The 25046-nt window shown below is 45.9% G+C and overlaps 1 protein-coding gene across 1 annotated transcript in view; it reads right to left on the reverse strand.

The window, feature by feature from the left end:
- The window catches only part of PRPF8 (pre-mRNA processing factor 8), a 162470-nt gene extending 139948 nt beyond the window's left edge, over positions 1-22522 (reverse strand). Inside the window, exons 1-8 of the mRNA XM_029610882.1 lie at positions 22217-22522; positions 21675-21843; positions 20595-20759; positions 19671-19889; positions 14600-14812; positions 14108-14233; positions 13912-14017; positions 4686-4876 (exon numbers count right to left, since the gene is read on the reverse strand). Coding sequence (XP_029466742.1) covers positions 4686-4876; positions 13912-14017; positions 14108-14233; positions 14600-14812; positions 19671-19889; positions 20595-20759; positions 21675-21843; positions 22217-22316 — 1289 coding nt within the window. The 5' untranslated portion in view covers positions 22317-22522. The remainder of the gene's footprint in view (positions 1-4685; positions 4877-13911; positions 14018-14107; positions 14234-14599; positions 14813-19670; positions 19890-20594; positions 20760-21674; positions 21844-22216) is intronic.
- Positions 22523-25046: the final 2524 nt, after the last annotated feature.

Below are 25046 nucleotides of genomic sequence, written 5' to 3' on the forward strand. Positions count from 1 at the left end.
AAAATAGACAGTGGAGGGATGTATCTGGGCCTGAAACCACAAGTTAGGATCACAGGAATACATAGAATTGAATATCTGTGCCAGTCCAGACCATAAAGATATCACCAATATACCACAACCATTTGGTGATCAGTCCAGATAAATTTGGTGATCAGTCCAGATAAAACAGAAAGACTCTCGAAACTGGCCACATAGGCAAGCGATGTCTAGGGCCATTACCAACCAGTCTCTCTCTCTCCTGCATGCACACACACACAGGCTTCCCACTCCCATGCTTTCTCTCACATAATCCGGCTTCTCACTCCCACGCTTTCTTTCACAAACACCCCCACAACACCAGGCTTCTTACTCCCATGCTTTCTCCCATACCCAGATTTCTCACTTCCATGCTTTTTCTCTCTCACACACACATCAGTCACCTCCCTGACTGTCTCACACTCTCACATACACATCAGTCATCTCCCTGAGCAGTCACTTTCATTGTCTCTCACATATACACACACACACCAGCTCTCTGACCAGTTTCTCTCAATCACACTCATGCTCTCAATCATATACATTCACTTACACACAGGCTGGCTTGGCTGCTTCTCTCTCTCACTCACTTCCTCTCCCCCCCTCCCGAGCACAAATGGTAGCTGCAGCAGCCTCCTCCTCCAGCCCCCGCAGGCCAAGAAAGTAGAATCCCATCGGCAGCAGGAGGCTCAAGCTGCTATCTCCTTTCTCGATCCCTGGCTGCTTCAATTGCTCAGGGGCCGATGCTGCAGCCGCAGCTGCTACTTTATCATGCGGCACGGCCTGTCTCCTTCCCGCACACCATGATTCACTTCCTGTTCCGGGTCATGGGGGGGGGGGGGGGGCAGGCACGGGAAGAAGAAAAGGCCAGCCGCAGGTGCCACAGCTTCTTTTAGCACTGCTGCCGTTCCCACTGGGCTTGAACGTGCTGATAGCCCGGCGGCAACGGCAGCAGGGAAGAAAGAGCAGCGGGAGAGACCGGGAGCACGCGACACACCAGCCGGTGCTTGGCAACACACTGGTGTGTCGCGACACACCGGTTGAGAAAGGCTGCCTTAGATATTGCCAATATTTTCTCTAATTATAAAGAACTTTATTCTTCAGAAGAAGCTAGCTCTGATTGCATAACCCGTTTCTTAGACCAGGTTTCCTGCCCTGAAATAACAGAAGATCAGCATCTTATGCTGAATAGCGAAATAAAAGGTGGAAAAAATGACGGAAGCGATACAATCTCTGCCAGCACATAAAGCACCCGGGCCCGATGGCTTTGATTCCCTATTTTACAAATCTCTAAATCAAGAAATCCCGGAGACCTTATGTAGCAATGAAAGATATGGGATATATGCCGGAAACAATGAGGTCCACGACCATTATAGTTCTCCCCAAACCTGGCAGGGACCCTCTTCTCACAGGTTCCTACAGACCTATATCTTTATTAAATCTAGATATAAAAATGTATGCAAACATTCTCCGCAATCGGCTCAAAAATGTTATGCCTTCCATTATAGAGAAAGATCAAGTGCGTTTTGTTAAGGGCCGCAGGACTACTGTAAATATACATAGGGTGCTTTGCACCCTGGAATGCTGTGCCTCCCGGAAATTGAAAGATCCTCTATTGGTTGCCTGTGATGCTGAAAAAGCATTTGACAGGGTGGCATGGAATTTTTTGAAACAAGCACTTTGGAAATTTGGTATTAGGGGCGAATTTTTTGATTACATTACTTTATTATATACCAATCCCACCGCCAGGATTCTGGTAAATGGCACTCTTTCGGAACCATTCACCCTGTGTCGAGGGACCCGGCAGGGTTGTCCTCTGTCCCCGCTTTTGTTTATTTTATCAGTTGAACCCCTGGCCATAGCTTTAAGATCGCACCCAGGAATAGAAGGAATACGGGTAGGGGCGCATAATCACACGACCCTGCTATTTGCGGATGATTTGCTATTACTCCTGACCAACACATGTACCACACTCCCCTTAGCTTTGCGCCTATTTACTACATATCAGGAGGTCTCGGGTTTTAAATTAAATCTGGATAAAACAGAAGACCTGGATATAACGGGGAATATGGCATCATGCTGGCCCGCTTTTCCGGTTAAATGGGCGGGAGACAGAATTAAATACCTAGGGGTCCAAATTCACAGAGATACCAACCAGTGGTATCGCATTAATATTCCCCCCCCTGTTGGATAAGATTTGGGGGAAACTTGGGGCATGGCGGCACTTTCCTTTATCTTTGCATGGTCGGATAGCCGTTAAGATGATAATTGCTCCTAAACTATTATATCTGTTAACCATGCTGCCTCCCTTTTTATTAGGTAAGGATTTAAAGCGTCTACAACGTGATGTTACATGCTTTCTTTGGCAGGGTAAGAAAGCACGGTTGGCATATAACATCTTATTAGCCCCAAAGGAAAAAGGCGGACTCAATTTACCCGATTTCAAAAAGTATGCTTGGGCTGCAAACTTGCGTTTTCTTGGGGATTGGTTATATGGTACTTCAGATTTCACTGATTACTCTTTGGTAGTAGATATTTGCAATCCTATAGACCCTAAATTGGTGTTACATTTAACGAAGAGAGAACTCTCCTCAATGGGAATCACTGCACACTTGGCCCCTATTGTCCGTTGAGCTTGGGTGGAATTACGGAATATCTTAAAACTACCCGTACAGATTTCATCTCAATATCCATTAAAAGATAATCCACAGACCCCCTTTTTTGATTTACTGTCGAGAGGTTTCTCGCCGACACTGGAGCAGTAGACATTAGGTGTCCACTGCTCCTAGATCCCAAGTCCAGTCGTCTCCAATCCTTTGAAGAGATGCAAACGCAGTTGGGTCTTAAAGACACATTTTTTGGGATATGAGCAACTACACGCCTATGTCCAAAAACTCTTGCAGAAAGTTCAGGGGCCATTGGACAGTAATGTTTATCTCATTCTTCTTAAATTATATCAATGGAAACAAGGGTCATTGTCTTTATTATACAAGTTCTGCCAAAATGTAACATTACAAAATGTTTGAACAATTAGAACACAAATGGCAGGATATCCCAGAGGATTTGGATGCAGCAATGTTAAGAGAATGTTACTTGTCGATTTTTAAGATTACCAATAATGTGTCTGAGGGAAATGCAAGGGAGAATATTTTACAGGGTGGTTTATACGCTGCAGGCTGCCTTCCGAATGGGGCCTACTCCTTCTAATGTCTGTTTGAAGTGCTCTCAGGGGCCTGCTACGTTGATACATGCACTCTGGGAATGCCCTTTAATTCAAGCCTTTTGGGAACAGGTACGCTTATTGGTTGTCAGATATGTTTTCTGAACAGATCAGGTGGTCCCGGGCCTTTTGATATAGGAGACGCCTCGTTGAATCATGATAACATTGTTTTTTTCCAAAACATGTCTGATAGATAAGAAACGTATTCTGCTGAAATGGGTCGAAGCTGTTCCCCCAGATGGCTCAATATGGACAGCACAAATGACTAATTTGTTTCAGATGGAGTATGGCTCCCTATATACTTTGCTATACTCTTTGCTGATTGGTCTACCCGCAAACACTTTGAAAACTCTACAAATGTTGCAAAATGCCACTGCAAGGATTCTAACTAAATCTAACAAAAGGGACCACATTACTCCCATCTTAAAGAACCTTCACTGGCTCCCTATTAAATATAGAATCCTCTATAAAACCACATCAATAATCCACAAAGTCATCAATAACTCCACTCCAATTGACCTCACCATCCCTTTACAGCTTCACATCACCTCCCGTCCGACGAGATTAGCCCAGAGAGGCATGCTAAGGGCCCATCCGCTCAAAACATCTCTAAGTAGAAGAGCTCTTTCCACCGCTGGCCCTAAACTTTGGAACTCACTCCCTCCTGACCTTAGAATTGAACAATAGACACCCACCTTTAAAAAGAGACTCAAGACCTGGTTGTTCAACCAAGCATTCTCTTAATCCCAATAACCAAGCTTTGAATCTCCATGACCGTCGACTTCAGTCTCAACAAAATCAGTACCAGCAATTATGTTCACTTTTCCTCAAAATATATTGTATTTAAATTATACTCTCCTTGTTCATTCAAGTTATTATTTATTTTTTCCAAGTTCAATTTACCTTGTTCATTGTAAGACATTATTCTATATACTGTCAATTCAATTGTTGTAATGTAAACCGAAATGATTAGTAACTCTGTTACCAGAACTTCGGTATATAAAACTTAAATAAATAAATAAATACTACCTTTTCTAACAAGAAGAAAAGTATTTTTCGTGACATTTGGCTGACTTTCTTAGTTTCCCTTCCAGAATCAATTCAACAGTTGTTCCCACTAAAAGAGGACGCTTCCATGAGTACCAGAACTAGAGTATAATTATGAGTTACTTATGTTTCTCTACTTCCATGTGCATACCTGAAGCGCGCATACATATCTATGATAAACCATATCAGCAATGCGGGGAAAGGGAGGGGTGGGTGGAATACGTGGGGGAAAATGGACACAAAATATCAGAATCTACAAATGGTATTGTTGAACGTGGTTCTGCTGTGGCTTTGTATTACTTGTTTGGATGTACCGTTGTTGGTTTTCCTTGTTATGGCTGAACTGATTTGTTTAATAAAATACTTTGGGGGGAAAAAAAACAAAAAACATGGCAGTCCTTACCAGTTCTTAACCAGGGGAATGTCAATGGCTCTCCGTGTCCTGCCAGATCTAAGGTTGAAGGGACGTGGCGCCCACAGCAAAGCGATCCCATTGGCTGTATTATCTGTGTACAATGGGGTATCTTTAAGGAAAGGCTCCAGGAATTCTGGTAACTCAAATTCTTCATCATCATCAGGCAGTGGCTCCTGGCTCTGAAAGAAGGAAAATCTGTCAACTGCACATTTTAAGAACCAGCAAACAACTTCTATCACAGAAGATTACAAAAGACACCCAAGGAAGGTATAGATCTGATTAAATTAGACTTCTTCCCTGGCACCTTAGACAAAAGATCTCCAGCTTAAATTCTGACTAGTCCAAGACTTTTTTTTCTACCTGCCACTTATCACGAAGAAAAAAAAAAAATTACCATAAGAGATTTATACTCTAAGTCAAAACTTCAACCTTATACCAGTAAAGGAAAATTGGTTCTTACCTGCTAATTTTTGTTCCTGTAGTACCACGATCAGTCCAGGCGCCTGGGTTTATTCATCCGTGCCAGCAGATGGAGACAGAGAAAGTAAAACTGACACTGCTTCATATACCCTGGTGCTACCTGCAGTTCCTCAGTATTGACCTGTACCCAAGCTAAATCCAACAAAACGTGCATTCAAAAAACCTTCCAAGAATACTGGTTAAAAAAAAAAAAAAAACATCTTGTATAAAATCTTGATAGATAAATGTTCTGCTATTTCAAAAATACAACAGCTGAGTAGACGATTCTCCATCTCCATAAGCCGGGCAGGTTCTGGACTGATCTGTGGTACAACAGGAACGAAAATTAGCAGGTAAGAACCAATTTTCTTTTCCCTGTGCATAGTCGACTCTTGGGATGTACCAAAGCTTCCTAATCAAGGTGGGACCTGGAGAATCCCGCTCGCAAGACACTCTCGCCAAAAGACAGACTCTGGATCCCCCACATCCAGTCGATAATGCCTTGCAAAGGTATGCAGTGACTTCCAAGTCGCCGCTCTACAAATTTCCTGTGAAGAAATCAACTGAGCCTCCACCCAAGAGGTTGCCTAAGACCGAATAGAATGGGCTTTCAAACCTTCCAGCACTTGCCGACCCTTGAGAATGTATGCAGACCCAATAGCTTCCTTAAGCCACCTCGCAATGGTAGTCTTGGAAGCCTAGGTACCCTTCTTCGGACCACTCCACAAAATAAAAATGTGATCAAACCTCCTAAAATCATTTGTGACCTTGTGATATCGCAACAAAGCTCTACTGATGTCCAACATCCAAAGTTCCCGTGCATTCATCTCAGAAACACCCAAGTCCGGAAAGGCCGGCAGCTCCACTGTCTGATTGATACGAAAAGCTGATTAGCACCTTCGGAAGAAAGGACAGCACCATCCGCAAAGATACACCAGCTGCCGAGATCTGAAGGAATGGATCGCGACCTGACAAAGCTCGCAACTCAGAAATTCTCCTCGCAAAATAAATGGCTACCAAAAAAAAAAAACCAAAAAACCTTCAAAGTCAAATCCTTAAGGGTCACTCCGCGAATAGGTTCGAAAGGAGCCTCACACAAATCTCAAAAAACAAGATTAAGATTCCAAGGAGTGCAAACTCTCCTCACGGGAGGACGCAAATTCTTGACTCCTCGAATAAATCTGACCACATCAGGGTGACAGGCCAGCTAGTAGCCATCCACCTTCCCTCTTAAGGAAACCAAGGCTGCCACCTGAACTCATAAAGTTGAAGACGAGGCCCTTGACTAACCCATCCTGGAGGAACGATAAGATGAAAGCAGCAAAGACTGCAATGCCTGAACTCCCTTAGTCATACACCAGGACTCAAAAATCTTCCAGACTTGGACATATGATAAGGAAGTGGACTTCCGCCTTGCCTGGAGAAGGGCTGTAATCACCACCTCCGGGTACCCCCTGCCCCTCAAAAACCTCCTCTCAAAAGTCAAGCCAGTAGACAAAAGCAATCTGCCTGGTCGGAAAATATGGGGCCCTGCCAAAGAAGACTAGGGAAATGACTGAATCGCAATAGTCCCTCGATCGCCAGATTGACCAGATCCGCGAACCACGGCCAGCGAAGCCACTCCGGGGCCACCAGCAACACATCCCCCAGATGCCTCTCTATCTGCTGCAAGACTTTGCCTACTAGAGGCCACGGAGGGAAAAAGTACAGAAAAGCTCCCTGAAGCCAAAGCAACACTAAACCGTCTACGCCCTTGGCCCTGTGCTCCCTCCGTCTGCTGAAAAAGCGTCATCAAATCAACATGTGGATGTCCCCATTTCTAACAAATGAGCTGCATTGCTATGTCCAACAATTCCCATTCTCTTAGATCGAGAAGACTGCAAATGAGAAAATCTGCTTGGACGTTTTCGACCCCTGCGATATGCGATGCTGCTATCTGAACCAGATGCTGCTCCACCCAAAGAATCAACTCCTGTGTCTCCTGTGCTACTGCATGACACTTGGTGTTGCCCTGTCGGTTGATGTAAGCTACGGTTGTTGCATTGTCCGACAGAACCCGAACCGAACACCCTCGAACCAAAGGCAAGAAAGGCAAGTAAAGCTAACCGCACTACCCTGGTCTCCAAGCGATTGATCGACCAAGAAGCCTCCTCCGCTGACCAGGTGCCCTGGGCCACTTGTCTCTGGCATACTGCTCCCCAACTAGAAAGACAGGCATCAGTAGTAAGTATGACCCAATCCGGAACGCCAATGCGACCCACTGCACCAGGTTGGGTGTTTGAAGCCACCAAGACAGACTGTCCCTGGCAGGAGAAGTGAGAGACAATGGTTGATGAAACATCTCTGATAATGGACTCCACTGTAATAGGAGAGCTCTCTGAAGTGGTATCATATGAGCAAAGGCCCATGGTACCAGCTCCAGCGTTTAAGTCATCAAACCGAGGACCTGTAAGACATCCCAGGCTCTGGGGATGCACAACTTTGACAAGCAACAGACTTGATTTTGTAACTTGTACACTCTCTCCTCTGTCAGAAACATCTTGCCCTGACTTGTGTCGAAACATACTCCCAAATATTCCAGAGTTTGAGATGGGATTAAGTGACTCTTGGCTAGATTCACTACCCAGCTTAGGGATTGCAGAGTCCGAAGCACTGTCTGTACAGCGGAGCGACAACTGCTCTCCGACTTTGCCCGAATGAGCCAATCGTCGAGATAAGGATGAACCAGGACTCCCTGGCGCCGTAAAGTCACCACCACGACCACCATGACCTTGGTGAAGGCACGGGGCACCATGGCCTGCCCAAAGCGGAAGAGCTTGAAACTGGAAATGCTGCCCTAAGATCATAAACCTCAGGTATCGCTGATGATCTCGCTGAATTGGAATGTGCAGGTACACTTCCGTCAAGTCTAGAGACGCCAAGAACTCCTGAACACTTACAGCCACAATGTTTCCATTCGAAAATGGGAAATCTTCAACGTCGCATTCACTCACTTCAAGTCCAGAATGAGGCGAAAGGTCCCATCCTTCTTCGGAATGACGAAGTAAATGGAATATCAACCCGTTCAGATTTCATCCTGAGGCACTGGGACCACGGCCCCCAAGCACTGCAATCAGTCTAGAATCTCCCGCACCGCCAGGCGCTTTTGCAATGAGCCGCAGAGGGAGACAAGAAACAGGTCACGCATGGGGCAAAAATTCTAATGCGTAACCATCTCTTATTACACTGAGGACCCACTGATCTTGGGTGACTTTGGCCCACTCCTTGTAAAAGCAAGTCAGATGACCCCCTATAAAAGGAATTACAGAGTGGTCCGTTCTCGCCTCATTGTGCAGATTTGGACCCCGAAGATTCACCACTGACGGGGGCCCTGAAGAGCCAATGACCTCCGTGAACGGACTGCCCCCAGGCCTGACCTTGAAAAGAAAAAAGGTCTCTGCGCCGCGTAAGGCCCCCTCACCTGACTAGCTCTCCAATTGATCTGAAAACACAGACGTGATAGAAAGGTTAGCTTGCCCTTAGGTCTGTCCTCAGGCAATTTATGCACCTTATTGTCACCTAACTGCTTCACTAATTGTTCCAGGTCCTCCCCAAATAAAAGATGTCCTTTGAAAGGTAAGGAAGCCAGCTGGGACTTACATCAAACATCCACAGACCAGTTATGGAGCCATAAGAGATGCCATGCGGAAACTGCAGCCCCCATAATACGGGAAGATGTCCGCACCAAATCAAAGGCATCCGCCACATAAGCTATCAAAGTTTCCAAATGTTTCGCCTGACTCCCTTAGGAATCAACGGTCACCTATCCTGGAGATGCAGCACCCAGTGCAAGCAAGCTCTCTGCATGAAGCTGGAACAAATGGCAGCCCGGAGACAAAGCCAAAACCTCAAAAATCCACTTGTAATGGACCTCCAGCTTGCGGTTCTGAACATCTTTCAGCGCTGCTACTCCTGCCAGTGGAATGGTAGTCTTTTGTGACAGCAGAGTCTGCCGCGTCCACCATGGGGAGGGCATAAAGCTCCAAGGTCTGTTCCGACAAGGTATAAAGCTTTGCCATTGCCCTGCCGATGTGCAAACCAGCATCCAGAGTTACCCATTCCTGATCCATCATCTTCTTTATCGACGCATGATATAGAAAACTGGAAGGAAGGTTCCTCATGCCTTCCAGGTTCAGATCTGCCCCATCTTTGTGAGATTCCTCCAGCAGGGGCTGGAGCCCCAGCTCCTCTAGTACCTAGGGGATGAGAGGGGCAAGTTTCTCCCTGCGGAACAAAAGGAAAATTGGTTCTTACATGCTAATTTTCATTCCTGTAGTACCACGGATCAGTCCAGACTCCTGGGTTTTGCCTCCCCTCCAGCAGACGGAGACAGAAGTTGACAGACTCTGCCAGTATTACACTGTATCAAAGCAGAATGAATCAAAACCTAACTTAGCCAACTACAAGTTATAACCGCTGGGATGTACTCCCACAGAAACCAGGCTCACTAACCCCAAATGGCAGTAGAGCCCGTGATAACGTAGCACAAGTTCAATGAAAATTTGAAAACTCTTAAAAATACTTATCTGCAGAGCGATGAAAATCAATAACTGAATGAGCGGACTCTCCGATATCTCTATGCTGAACTGGGTGGGACTCTGGACTGATCCATGGTACTACAGGAACAAATTAGCAGGTAAGAACCAATTTTCCTTTTCCTGTATGTACCTGGATCAGCCCAGACTCCTGGGATGTACCAGAGCTCTTCTACACGGGGTAGGACCCAGAAAGCCCCGCTCGGATCACCCCTTCACCAAATCCCCCAAGAACCTGGGGCCTGCACATCCAACCGGTAATGCCTAGCAAAGATGTGAAGTGACTTCCAAATGGTCACTCTACAAATCTCCTGCGGTGACACTTGTTGGCACTTCGCCCATGAGGCCGCCTGCGACCGGGTAGAATGCACTCGAAGACCGACCAGGAGTGGCTGATCCAATAGCCTCTTTCAACCAGCAGGCGATCGTAGTTCTAGCCGCCTTATGTCCTCTTTTAGGGCCACTCCACAATACAAAAAGTTGATCTGATGTACGAAAACTGTTGGTAACCTCTAAGTAGCGCAACAGAACCCGGCGTACATCAAGCTTTCTCAGGTCCCGAGACTGGGGATCAGACCAGTCTAAACTAGAAAAAGACGGAAGTTCAACCAACTGATTCAAATGAAAAGAGGATACCACCTTCGGAAGAAAGGAAGGCACCATCCCCGCAAGAAAACTCCCATATCCTTAATTCTCAAAAAGGGCTCCCTGCATGAGAACGCCTGAAGCTCCGAAACTCTGCGCGCCGAGGAAATAGCCACGAGGAAAACTACCTGCAACATCAGATCTTTTAACATCGCTCTCTTCAGGGGCTCAAAAGGTGCCGCAAACAGAGCTTTAAGTACCAGGTTTAAGTTCCATGAGGGACAAGGATCTCTGATCGTCCAGATACAGGTGAACCAAGAGTCCTTCCTTCCAGAGCTGCGCTGCTACCACGATCATGACTTTGGTAAAGGTCCTGGGTGCTGTGGCAAGACCAAACAGCAGAGCCCAAAACTGAAAATGATCTCCCAGAATCGAAAATCTCAGGAACTTTTGGTGGTTGGGCCGGATACTGATGTGTAAATATGCTTCGGTGAGATCCAGAGACGCTAGGAATTTCCCCTTGTGCACTGAAGCAATGACTGATCTCAGGGTCTCCTTGCAAAACAGAGGTACTCTAAGGCATCTGTTGACTCTTTTCAAGTTGAGAATGAGTCGAAAGGTGCCCTCTTTCTTTGGCACCACGAAGTAAATGGAATAGCGGTCCTTCCGCCATTCAGCAGGAGGCACTTGAACGATGGCTCCAAGGTGGATGAGGCATTGTAATGTATCCTGCACCGTCTGACGCTTTTCCACGTACGAGCATGGAGAGACGAGAAAGCGGTCTCGCAGGCGCCAAACAAAATCTAAAATCGTAGCCGTACTTTATCACACTGAGGAAGAAGAATTGTGAAAGTCTGCCTCCCACAATTGGTACAGAAGTGGGGACCGGCCTCATCTCATTGTGAGGACTTAGGCCCTCCTGGAGACTGGCTTGACCCAGGTCTGCTGAAGCGACGACCTCGAAAGGACTGCAGCCAGGACTATTGCCGGCTGGAAGACTGTCTAGCCGAGGAACCTGACGATCTAGAAGAACGAAATCTCCAATTCTCCCGGAAGCAGGACAGAGGAGTAAAAGAAACTCTCATCTTAGGTCTATCCTCTGGCAGCCGAAGGACTTTGTTCTCCTCTAAGGAGTGAATCAGATCCTCCAATCTTTTCCGAAGAGCAGCTTGCCTTTAAATGGTAGAGATCCCAACTGAGCTTTGGAGGAGACATTAGCAGACCAGTTTCTCAGCCACAGTTTTTTTTTAAACTATGCCCACAGATCACACTGTGAAGAAAAACCTAAACTTCTACAGTTTTGTTTTGTTTTTTTAAACTGATTGACTAAACTAAGATTGTAGGGTTTTGCACCTCCACCATCTGCTGGAGATAGAGAAATACTGGCAGACTGTAGGTGGCACCTCGGGGTATAGGACAGAGTCCGCCAAAACATCTGTCTCCATCTGCTGGAGGGGAGGCAAAACCCAGGAGTCTGGACTGATCCGGGTATGTACAGGGAACGAAGGATTTTGGGGTCATCCTCCTTAGCCACCAGGATAGAGTCCACATCATCCCCTTGGACGGCATCCGTAGCCACTGGATCTGCAGCTGGGTCTCCCGACAGCACCGCCCTCAGGTCTGACACATCTTTCAGCAGAGCTGGACAAGCCGAATGCAGAACTCTGATGCTCAAGGCGTCCTGCAACGGCCCAAGCCAACCAGCCATGTGCCCGACTCCAGGGACAAAGCGGGAGAGTTCCGACCCCCCCCTACTGAAAAGCAAGCCCTTCCTGCTGTGCCAAATAGGCCTTGTGCAGCAGCAGGATGAATTTGGGCGAGAAGGGACAAGAGGCCACAGGAAGAGCCTGCGGCCGCAACAACTCCCCACCCACAGGTGGGGGACCCTATCCCAGGGTGCCCTCTGAGTCCCCCAACAGGACCCAGGTAGACCAGGGAAAGTGTAAGAGGGAAATCCCCATCAGGCCCCAAAAGCACGGGCATGACTGCTGGGGATTCCAAAATGGCCGCCATTCCCACAGTTATGGGAACGGAGGGCTGCACACGGTCAGAGGCACCCAAAGTCGGGGCGGCCACGCTAGCACCGAATTTCCTCCTTTTCGCGGGCAGCAGGAGATAGGAGGGCCCCTCCCCCCCACCAAGATACAGGGCGCATAAAGTCCGTGGCAATTCAGCACGCAGGCCGACCCCTCACCATCGATTCACGATAGGGCAGAGAAAACAGAGCTGAAAAAGGGAAAAGCAACACGCGGGGGGAAGGAAGAGAGAGCAGTCCTTACCACTGCTCCTGCCCGCTTCACTTTTGAGGGTTTTTTGGGGGGGGTTGTGGGGTTTTTTTTACACTTTAAGAACATGCCATACTGGGTCAGACCAAGGGTCCATTAAGCCCAGCATCCTGTTTCCAACAGTGGCCAATCCAGGCCATAAGAACCTGGCAAGTACCCAAAAACTAAGTCTATTCCATGTTATTGTTGCTAGTAATAGCAGTGGCTATTTTCTAAGTCAACTTAATTAATAGCAGGTAATGGACTTCTCCTCCAAGAACTTATCCAATCCTTTTTTAAACACAGCTACACTAACTGCACTAACCACATTCTCTGGCAACAAATTCCAGTTTAATTGTGCGTTGAGTAAAAAAGAACTTTCTCCAATTAGTTTTAAATGTGCCACATGCTAACTTCATGGAGTGTCCCCTAGTCTTTCTATTATCCGAAAGAGTAAATAATCGATTCACATCTACCTGTTCTAGACCTCTCATGATTTTAAACACCTCTATCACATCTCCCCTCAGCCGTCTCTTCTCCAAGCTGAAAAGTCCTAACCTCTTTAGTCTTTCCTCATAGGGGAGTTGTTCCATTCCCCTTATCATTTTGGTAGCCCTTCTCTGTACCTTCTCCATCGCAATTATATCTTTTTTGAGATGCGGCGACCAGAATTGTATACAGTATTCAAAGTGCGGTCTCACTTTAAATCAGCCTCACCGCCCTTCCCTGCTCCTGACACTGAAGAGAGCTGTCCAGCTCAATTTAGCAAATTAAGAAAAGGAGAGGGAAATGGCAAAGTGAGATCAGCTAAGTGAGCCAAAGGAAAAGTCACTTAAGTGACCTCATGAAGGGGAGGGATCCAGACCACCAGATGTGCACCCTATGGCTACCCTTGGACCAGGCATACAAAAAGGTCACCAATCCCCAGCCCGTCCGTCTCAACCAAACAGGGTAGGGATCCCTCACTAGGAACCCCAACCCCTGGGAAGAAGGCTCAAAAGAATCCAAAGTTAGAAAAAAAAAAAATACTGGGCAGACTAAAACTGCAGGTTTATTCACCAGCCACCATCTGCTGGAGACAGAGAAATACTGAGGAACTGCATGAGGCACCAGGGTATATAAAGCAGTATCAGTTTTACTTTCTCTCTCCATCTGATGGCACAGATGAATAAACCCAGGAATCTGGACTGATCCAGGTACGTACAGGGAAATAAGAATTTTTCAGATAACACTTCATACCATGTCACAGGACACAGACCTAACAGAAGACCCTCCCTCCCCACAGTATGGTCTCCATCATAGGAAGTACCACTTATGGGCCCCCACACTCACCTTAACAGAGTGTCTGTGAGAGATTGGGTTAATTAGTGGATCAAAGTAGAATGCTGGAAGGTCTGGATCCTCTGTTTTGATGAACACCACATTTGGAGTATGATACCTAGAACAAAAATATATATATTAAGTGCCACAGAAAGCATCGCAGAAAGGAACACAAGATGCATGCTAGAGTGCAATCTATCACACTTACCAAGTCAGATGAACATGATGTGGCAGATTATTGTACAAATAAGGAAAGGCAATCTTGTACTCTGTCCTGATTGGCTGTCGAATAATGATTTTGTTGATATCATTGAATTCATTCCAGTCTTCATCCCTGAAAAAAAATAAAAAGGAAGCCTGTGCATTTCCTCCTCACTGATTCACCTAAGCAGCCAAACAGCTCTTTTCTCACATGCATCTCTCTCTCTATACAACCTTGGTATCTCCCTCCACCCTATAATTCTTCCCTCACCTCCTCCCTTAAAAGTGCAAATATGTTCCATCCTTATAAATAAATATTTCATCTCACCCACACTACACTGTAGGATACTTCCAAGCTAAATGATAGCTTAACATTTCTTATCCCACTCTCCCCCTCAGTCCCAAATAGCTTATAAAGCAGAGCTACAAATGACACTACCAGCTGCAAGTGCTTTAAGTGAGGCAAAGAGCTACCACAACCTATGGTTTTGTTACTCACTGAAGGTTAATGTCCCGGACCAATGGCTCAAACTTTGGACCACCAGGAATGGCCATGTTCAGAGCCTTAGAAGTGAAGAAGGCCTTAAGATCAAATAGGTAGAAATAGTTATCATCTACCAGGTCTGTAAGGAGCTGATTAGCTAAACGATACAATGTTGACATCATTGGAAGTGTGAACTGCCAGCGCTGGTATGTTGAGCCATTTACAAATCTAAAAACAAAAGAAAAAAAACAAGTTAAGCGTAAACCAAACATTTTCTTTACTGCAATGTGTAACCATATGTGGCATTTCCCTCACACATGACCAGTAACTACAGCAACCACCAACAAAATGATCTGGCTCACTCTTCAGATAGCTAGAACAGGTATTGTCTGCCCAAAGAAAAGAAAATTGATTCTTACCTGCTAAAATTTCATTCCTTTAGTACAACAGATCAGTCCAAACTCCCGGGTTTTACCTCCCTGCCAGCAGATGGAGACAGAGAAAGTTTCACTGACAATATACATAACCCAGTGTGCCACTTGCAATCCCTCAGTATTGACCTGTACCCAAGCCAAGATGACAGCAACGACCATAAATTTCTAAGCAAAATCCCTCCTCTCCAATGAACTGGAAGAAGGTGAAGTTGCCCAAGAAGTCAATGGAAAACTCATTTCCCAAATTAAACATAAGCAATCAGCACCGAAAACCCTCCAACAATTCCGCACTATATACAAAGCAACAGTACAAGCAGCGGACCAACCCCCCCCCCCCCCCCCCAATAAATGGACTGATCTGTGGTACTACAGGAGCCGAAAATTAGCAGGTAAGAACCAATTTTCCATTCCTTGTACATACCCAGATCATTCCAGACTCCTGGGATGTACCTAAGCTCTCCTTAATAAATGTGGGACCTGGAAAGTTCTGCACGTAGAACACTCTCACCAAAGCACATGGAAACCGGAGCCCTGACATCCAAGCAATAATGCCTGGCAAAAGTGTGTAATGTTCCCAATAGCCACCCAGCAAATTTCACACGGAGACACCTGCTGTGATTCAGCCCAGAAAATTGCCTGAGAACCCCCCCAGAGGGCACCATTTAGAAATTAAGTCAACTCAATCGCTTCCTTCAGCCACCGCACAATTGTAGCCGTAGACGCCTTGCTTCCCTTCTGTGGACCACTCTATAATACAAAGAGGTGATCCAATCTACAAAAATCATAAGTGACCTTTAGATACCTCAATAATGCATGCCTCCCATCTAAGAGACTAAGCTCCCCCTCGTGAGGTGTAGAGGAATCCAAATCCGGAAAAGCTGGAAGCTCCACTGTCTAATTAAGATGGAACGCCGAGACTACCTCGGGCAGAAAAGAAGGTACCATGCATATAGATACTCCCAAATCAGACATCTGTAAGAAAGGATCTCGACAAAACAGTGCCTGGAGCTCCAAAAAACTCCTGACTGAACAAATAACCACCAAGAAAACCACTTTAAGAGTCAAGTCCTTAACCGTAGCTCTCTTTAGTGGTTCAAACCGAGCCACAAACAATCCTCTAAGGACTAGATTCAAATTCCAAGACAGACAAATGCTCCGTACCTGAGGACGCAAGTTCTTAGCTCCCCAAAAGGAACTGTATAACATCTAGATGTGCGGACAGAAGATATCTTAGCATCTTACCCTGAAGGCAACCCAATGACACTACATTGCCTCTCAGAGTCAAAGGCCAGTCCCTTGACCAGAACCTCTCTGTAGAAAAGCCAAAATATGTGACACCATAGCCTGAAAAGGTGGAGGCTACACTTCCACAGCAAACCAGGACTTTAAGATCCTCCAAATTCACGCATAGGTCAAGAATGTAGGCCACCTAGCCTGCAAATAAGGTGAAAGTAATTGCTTTGGAATATCCCCATCTCAGTCATCTCCTCTCAGAAGCAAAGCCGTGAGACAGAAGTGAGCTGCCTGACACGAAAATATTAGGCTCTGGTAGAAAAGAGTCAACTAATGTCCAAACTTCAGGGTCCTGTCTATGGCCATGTTGATCAGAACTGGGAAGCATAGTCGATATGGCCATTCTGGAGCTATCAGGATTACATTGCTCAAATGTTTCTCTATCAGCCGTAACCCCTTGTCCACCAGAGGCCACGGAAGAGAAGACAAAAATAAATCCCTTGACTCCATGGCAGCATCAGAGCTCCAATTCCATCCATATCGTGTTCTGTTCAGAGGCTGTAAAACTGCGATACCTTCGTGTTCTTTGGTCAGGATACCCCCATCACTGCCTCAGACAGATCCCATTCCCTGGGGGTCTAACTTTCTTCGAATGAGAAAATCCACCTGAACATTGTTCACTCTGGTGATGTGAGTCACTGCCAGCCGCTCCAAGTGCTGCTTTGCCCAGAGAATCAACTCCCAGGCCTCTCAAGCCACTGTCTGATTCTTGGTTCTGCCTTGACGGTTGATATAGGCCACCATCGTCGCATTGTCTGATAGGATCCATACTGGATGGCCATGGAACTTTCACAGGCAGGAAAGCAACACAAAATGCACTGCTCTCCTCTCTAACCGATTGATAGACCATACGGCCTCCTGTTTTGATCACTGGCCCTGCTCCAACTGATCTTGCCATACTGCTCTCCATCCATAGAGACTTGCATCAGTGGTGACTACTACCCAATTCAGAACCTCCAGTTCCACACCATGCTCAAGACTGGTGCAAGTAAGCCACCACAAAAGAATGTTCCAGGTTTCTTCCTCTAATGGAAGAGGAAGATGAAAAATTCTTCCAATAACGGATTCCAGTGGGAGAGAAGAGCCTCCTGCATAGGCCCCATATACGCAAATGCCCAATGTATTAATTCCAATGTCAATGCCATAGACACCCAGGACCTGTAAATAGTCCCAGATCCTGGGCACCGAAAGCTCTAGCAGAAGCCTAATCTGACTCTGCAAGTTCAGCAATCTCTCTCCATGAGAAACACTTTCTCTGCCAGTGTGTCGAATTGTGCTCCCAGACAATCCAGAGTTCGAAGGAAGACTAAATGGCTCACTGCAAGGTTCACCACCCATCCTAGAGACTTCCAGCACATTGGTACCTTTTGTACTGATAGAGGACCTCTGTCATCAGATTTTGCACGAATGAACCAGTCATCCCGATACAAATGCACCAACACATCTTCTCCTTTTGCAATGTGGCTGCCCCCACCACCATCACCTTGGCGAAGGTATGTGGAGCCGTCGCCAGCCAAAGGGAAGGATTCAAAACTGAAAATGTTCCCTTAGGACCACAAACCTCAGGAATCTCTGGTGCTCCAGCCTGATGGCTAGGTGAAAATACACCTCTGTCAAGGCGAGCGACGTCAAGAACTCTCCTTTCCGTACCGCCTCGATGACAGACCTCAGTTTCCATGCGGAAACGGGGAACCTTGAGAGCCGCATTTACCTTCTCTAAATCCAATAACGCTTGAATTGGATACAGGGAGGGAAAGAAAAGGAAAATTGGTTCTTACCTGCTAATTTTCTTTCCTGTAGTGCCATGGATCCGCCCAGAGTCCTGGGGTTTTGCCTCCCCTCCACCAGATGGAGACAGAGAAATTTCAATGGACCCTATCATATACCCCTGAGGTGCCACCTAGAGTCTGTCAGTATTACACTGTACCCAAGCAGAATGAGAATAAAACCATAGCTTTCACATGAACAACCTCCCCCCAAAGAGCAGAGGTAATGAAAAACATGTAACTGAAGAAACCAAATCATACCCTAAAAAAGGGCGGCATTATGTAACTCGTAGAAGAAAGATTGTTAACTGCCGGCCGAGCAGACTCTCCCTATAACCCCATGGGTGGGACTCTGGGCTGATCCATGGTACTACAGGAATGAAAATTAGTAGGTAAGAACCAAATTTTCCTTTCCCTATACGTACCCTGGGATGTACCAAAGCTTCCCTAACCGGGGTGGGACTGAGAGAGTCCCGCTCGGAGCACACTAGCTCCAAAAGAACCGGGCTCCGGATATCCAGTTGATAATGCCTCACAAAAGTATGTGCCGATTTCCAGGTAGCCGCCCTACAAATCTCTTGAGGCGCCACCTGCTGGCATTCCGCCCAAGAGGTCGATTGCGATTGCGTAGAATGAGCCTTAAGTCAGACCGGAATCGGACGACCCTGCACAAGGTATGCCGAAACAATAGCCTCCTTCAACCAATGTGCGATAGTGGCCTTCGAAGTCTTACGACCCCTCCTGGGTCCACTCCATAAGACGAACAGATGGTCCGAGACACGAAAGTTGTCGTAACCTCTAGGTAACGCAACACCACCCTCTTTACATCCAGCTTCCGTAAATCTCTGGCCTCTGGCGTAGAAGAATTCATGTCTGCAAGAGAAGGAAGCTCCACTGAAAGGAAGAGACCACCCTCGGGAGAAACGAGGGACCTGTTCTTAAGGAAACACCCAAAGCAGAAATCCGCAAGAAAGGCTCCCTGCAAGATAAGGCCTGAATCTCTGAAATACACCTTGCTGATGAAATAGCCACTAGAAACCAGACCTTCAACGTTAGGTTCTTTAGAGTTGCCTGTTTCAATGGCTCAAAGGGAGCATCACAAAGAGCACGGAGAACCAATTTCCATGAAGGATCTGGACCACCAGATGCCTACCCCATGAACCTCTGGACCGGGCTATCAAAAGGGTCACCAAATCTCTGCTCGTCTGCCTCAAACCAGAGGGGATGGCCCCACCAGGACTTCACAACCCCCCCCTGGGAGGATCCAGAAACTGTGTCTTTTAATCTTTTTTTTTCTCTCTCTCCAGACTGTAGGTTTTACACCATAGAAATACTGAGGGACTGCAGATGATACACAATTATTTACATTGTCAGTGAAACTTTCTCTGTCTCCATTTGCTGGCAGGGAGGCAAAACTCAGGAGTTTGCAGTTCTAGATACGTACAGGGAATATACGTTTAGCTGCATACTGAGACTACGAAGGGCTTAAGAGGGTAGCAGCTGACTCAGTTCTCCACTCACAAATTTCTTTAGCTACTAAGCAATTAAGGACAATTCCCAAAATCAGTCTTAGATCCAAATATATTCTCTCACTTCTTACTGTCCTTGAGTGGCTGATGGTCATAGAACCAGTCCAAGACAGGGGCATCTTCTTCAGGGTCCAGCTCCAGCTGAATGGCCTCCAAGGGCTCTACGTCCAGGATATTGTCTGCATAGTCCAGAGGTGGCTCCTCATCATCAAAGGGGGGAAACCTCATCCTTTTAAAGTGCCGTCTGTCTCTCTTCTCACGCCTCATCATGATCCACATAGATCTGGAAAACAGATGCAAATATCCTATGAAGGAAAAACGCTACAAAAACTACACAAACCACACATCACCCTATACCTCACTATATGGTCAATAATCAGATTTAATAAATGTGCAAGGCAAAAAGAAAAAAAAAAGTTTGCATATGTAGCACTCCAGTTCAAAAAGCAATGTTCTACTGCTATCTATACTCTTCAATTTACATGGCCCATTACTACAATACTCCCCATGTAGGAGCGCTTTAAAAATGGTTTCCTATGAAACTATTACAGCACTATGATCAGATCTGTAGAACTTTCCAGGACTTCTGAAATGCTAGAATGTATGTAAAAGGTCCAAAAAATATGTTACGGTTCAACACAGTTTTGTTTTTGCCTTCTGGCTTAATTTACAAGAATTCACTCATTAACATATGAGAAAATTATAAACGCCAAAACTGATGTCTAAATTAGAGTTGGTGACCTATTTAACCCACTATAACAAAAACATTCTCTGAGACTGCTCCTGAATTGCCTTTGCTAGTAAAGGCAATCTCCTGGAATATTCCATTTATCTCAATCTTTTAGCGGTCAGTGTTAAAGTGATTATTTAGAGCCTACAGCACTCCCTCTAACCTCTCCTGGTCCAGTCCATTTGTGCAGTCCCCTCCCCTTCAGCCTCTCAATATTAAATCCTCAGGTCACTTTGTTATCTGAAGAAACATCCTTACCCCCACTGTGAAATGTAAACTGGTTCAATGACCCATGGAATCTCACTAACAAAGGAGATAGCTCCAGTGATATGGTATAAGACAGGCACATCTCGGATCTGTTCCCAAGGCATAGGCATATTCTCCAGGAGCTTAAGCACAGCATGAGGCATGTACTTCAGGGCCCTGAAGACAAGAAATAAATTAATTGATTAAACAAAAAAATATTCATTTGGTCCATTAGCGAAACAATTATTAGCTCTCTCTGACCCTTAACCCAAGCAGAACGATATTAGAAGATATCAAGCTAGTTCCTCCAACATCAAGCAATAACATGAGCATAGATGGAAAGCCCCATGACAAACTCGTATAGCAAAGTAAACACAGGGCTTATCAAAAGAAGGCAAGAGCTGGACCAATCTTTGTTTCTGTTGTCATAGGTCAATATACTAAGAATGCACCAATAGCTCAATACCTTCTCCTAAATACATCTCAGACTTCTCTTAATCCTGGATTTGCAGCGCAAGCCACAAGCAGGAGCTCATCTATATAACTTACTTTCTGCCTGCATGAAGGGGAAAGTTCATGAAGGAAGAACATTATTGGGTCCTTTAGAAACATATGGTTACTAAGCAACCATTACATTGTCTTTTAGGAATAACCTGTGATAGTTATTTAGGGTTGGTTGTGGGTGGGTGACATAGTACGATGTTATGGGGTGGACTGTATATTGATTTTGGTTTTTGAGTTGTATTTAAAAAACTGACTTGTTACCTTTGTATTTATTATTGCAATCTGTTTTATCCCTTATTGAGAGTAAGGGGTGGGATTAGAATTAAACCAGTATGATCTAAATTAATTGTATGCTTATGTATTTTATGTTATGAAAACATTGTATTTACTATGGTGCTAACAGCTTCAGGGCCTTGTGAGAGAGAGATAATTATTAGCACAAAACATATTTCAATCAAAATTAATTACAACTGAACACCACACTATGAATTTCAATAAAGGAATTAAAAAAGCAAACAAAAACAAACTTAATCACCGAGTAAAAGTACTAGGGTGCTGGGTTAAATCCAACAACAATGGCATCCTTACCCCAAATACACTCTCTTGTCATGCCTGAACTTCCTGTTAGTCATGTCTCCATGGTCCCGAATGATTTTCCTCACATGCTCAGGGGGCATGTCCTCTTTCTGAGCATCCACAAACCCAAACTTGCGCTTCTCCGCATAGCGCTTCGCCTGCAGCTGCTGCCATTTTCGAGCTAGGAGACATTTACAGTCTTTAGATCTTTCCCCGCAAAAAAGGGTAATAGCAATAGTTATACAAATACTGTACAAAGAAGATAACCACCCACTGAACAAAAATAAATAAATAAATACATAAGAACTGGCATCAGGGGATAAAGTCAGTAGTCCCAACAACTGAATCCAGTAAGTTTTTCCATAAACTGATGGTCCAAAAGCAGCAGCAAGCATTCCTGGACGAGATTCTAAATGTCTGCTTACAGAGCAGGTATTAGCTCCTGTGCACGTCTATCCTCTCCCAATTAAAGAAATCCAGCGTCTTCCTCCGAAAAAGAAACAAACCCGTGGGAAGAACTAGTAACCCCTAAGCATCTGACGCAACGCCCTTACCTTTTTCCTGCAACTTCTCCTCGGACATGTAGTCTGGAAGCGGACTGGATGCGCCGGGGGCAGGATTGCCGCCTGGCCTATACGGGAAAACCCCCGCCATAGCGATTAACCTATTCAACAGCAGAACAACGAACTAATTACATTGCACTAAAGCAATCGCAGCCTTTCCGCCTCGCGCTGAACCTTCACCAGGTCCAGGACCCACTCTCCCGGATATTCTTATCTGTCCGCCTAGGCCTTCCGCTCGCCAGCGTACTATGGCAGCCAAACGTTTACCGAGTGTTCCTTGACCCCGGAAGTGATTTGGTGAGAGACCGGAATAGAAGAAGCGGACAGACCATCAACCAATCAGGTGCTAGAGCGGAGAACGGGCACTACCAATGGAACTACAAGTCCTATCGGCCCCTGCACCAGAGTTTAGGCGTACATACGTAATGGAGTTACAAGCGCTTGTTCGTCCCTAAACACTTAAAATGAAGCTTGAAATCAAGTGTTTCTAGATTTTTGTTCCGTAGCATGGGACTTTTTTTTCAATTCGGATTGAGCGAGTTTTGGGCTGAACACATGAGCGACCGAGTGTCAGCAGCTCTTTGGTTGCTGGCACCTTTCTTCTTTGCTGTAGGTGAAGCAGCCTAGGCAGCAATCGCAGCAGGCATTGGCAGCAGGAACAATAGCAGACAATTGTTGCTGCTGCTGGGTGAGCTTTTCCACTTCTGTGGTTATAAAACAAATTACAGATTTAAATGAAGGTAAATAGTTGTTCTTGGGCTGGTATAGAAAAATTGGTTCTTACCTGCTAATTTCGGTTCCTGTAGTACCATTGATCAGTCCAGACTCCTGGGTTTTGCCTCCCCTCCAGCAGATGGAGACAGAGAAAGTTTTACTGACACTGCTACTTAACATGAGGTGCCACCTGCAATCCCTCAGTATTGAACTGTACCCAAGCCAGATGAAGAAACAAAAGCAACACCGTAATTAACTAATCTCCCCCTGAACCAGCAGTCAGAAGAAGAAACCTAAGAACACAAACCGCACCCCCACAACTCCTGTGTAGGATCAACCAAAAACCTGTGCCATTCTTCAGAAAAATCTCAAAAGCAGTCGAGCAGACTCTCCAATTCCCCTTTCTTCTAGTGGGTGGGAACTCTGGACTGATCTGTGATACTAGAGGAATGAAAATTAGCAGGTAAGAACCAATTTTCCTTTCCCTGTACGTACCCAGATCAGTCCAAACTCTTGGGATGTATCAGAGCTTCCCTAAACAGGGTGGGACTGCAAGAGTCCTGCTCGAAGCACTCTTTCACCAAATGGCCTCAGAGGCCTGGACATTCAAAGGGTAATGCTTGGTGAAAGTGTGCAGCAATTTCCAAGTAGTCACTCTACAGATTTCCTGTGGCGAAACTTGCTGACACTCGGCCCAGGAGGCCGTCTGAGAATGAGTAGAATGTGCCCGTAGCCCCTCCGGAACAGGGTGACCATGAAAGATATACGCAGAGCTAATAGCCTCCTTCAACCAACTTGATATGTGGCTCTTTATGCTTTAAGACCCTTTTTGGCACCACTCCAGAACACGAAGAGATGATCCAATAAGCGGAAGCGGTTCATGACCTTCAGGTACTGTAAACAAAGCACGTTTCACGTCTAACCAACTTAACTTGTTCGCCTGAGGCGTTGCAGCATCCAAATTTGGGAAGGACGGAAGTTCCACTGGCTGATTTAAGTAGAAGAACGATACCACCTTCAGCAGAAAAGTCTGGACTGTTCACAATGACACTCCCGCATCAGATAGTCTCAAAAAAGGCCCCTACATGATCAGGCCTGAAGCTCGGAGATCCAATGAGCCGAACAAATTGCCACCAAGAAGACCACTTTTAAAGTAGTTCGCTTCAGAGGTTCGAAAGGAGGCACACACATGCTCTTAAGCACCACATTAAGGTTCCAGGAAGGACAAGGTTTCCGAACCGGAGGGCACAAATGTTTCGCTCTCCAAAGAAAACGCACAACATCTGGATGTGCCCCGCCAGAGACTCTCCTTGAATCTTACCACAAAGACAGCCTAAAGCCACCACCTGAACCCTGAGGGAATTAAAGGATAAACCTTTAACCAAACCCTCCTGTAGAAAGGCCAAAACATCTACCACCAAGGCTCGCCTAGGATCAACATTCTGCCCCATACACCAAGTCTCAAAAATTCTCCATACTCTCACATATGCCAGGGAAGGGGAAGTCTTTCTAGACTGTAAGAGGATAGTGATGACCCCTTCCGATTAACCCTTATTCTTCAGTCACTGCATCTCAAAAACCAAGCCACTAGACAAAAGTGAAATGCCTGATCCAAACAAACTGGTCCCTTATGCAGCAGATTGGGCAGATGAGCTAGTCATAACGGACCATCCACTGCTAGATTCACCAAATCCGCAAACCACAGACACCTCGGCCACTCTGCGGCAATGAGAATCACTTTACCTGGATGGACCTCTTTGCGACGCAAGATCTGGCTGACCAACGGCCAAGGTGGAAACACATACAGGTCACCTGTCGGCCAAGGTAGAACTAAGGCATCCACTCTTTCTGCTCTCCTTTCTCTTCGTCGACTGAAGAACCGCGGACCTTGGCATTGAGAGATGTCACCATCAGATCCACGCACAGCGTGCCCCACCTGCAGCGGAGGAAGCTTATTGCCTCCTCGGACAGCTCCCACTCTCCTAGGTCCAACTGGTGTCGGCTCAGAAAAGGGGTGGATGCCCTGGTCCTCCCTTGGCCTCCCGGCATTCTCCTTTACATTTATTTATTTATTTATTTGTTTCCTCCGTGGCCATTGGTGGGAAAG

Source organism: Rhinatrema bivittatum, chromosome 8 (assembly GCF_901001135.1).
Source record: "Rhinatrema bivittatum chromosome 8, aRhiBiv1.1, whole genome shotgun sequence".
Classification (NCBI taxonomy): domain Eukaryota; kingdom Metazoa; phylum Chordata; class Amphibia; order Gymnophiona; family Rhinatrematidae; genus Rhinatrema; species Rhinatrema bivittatum.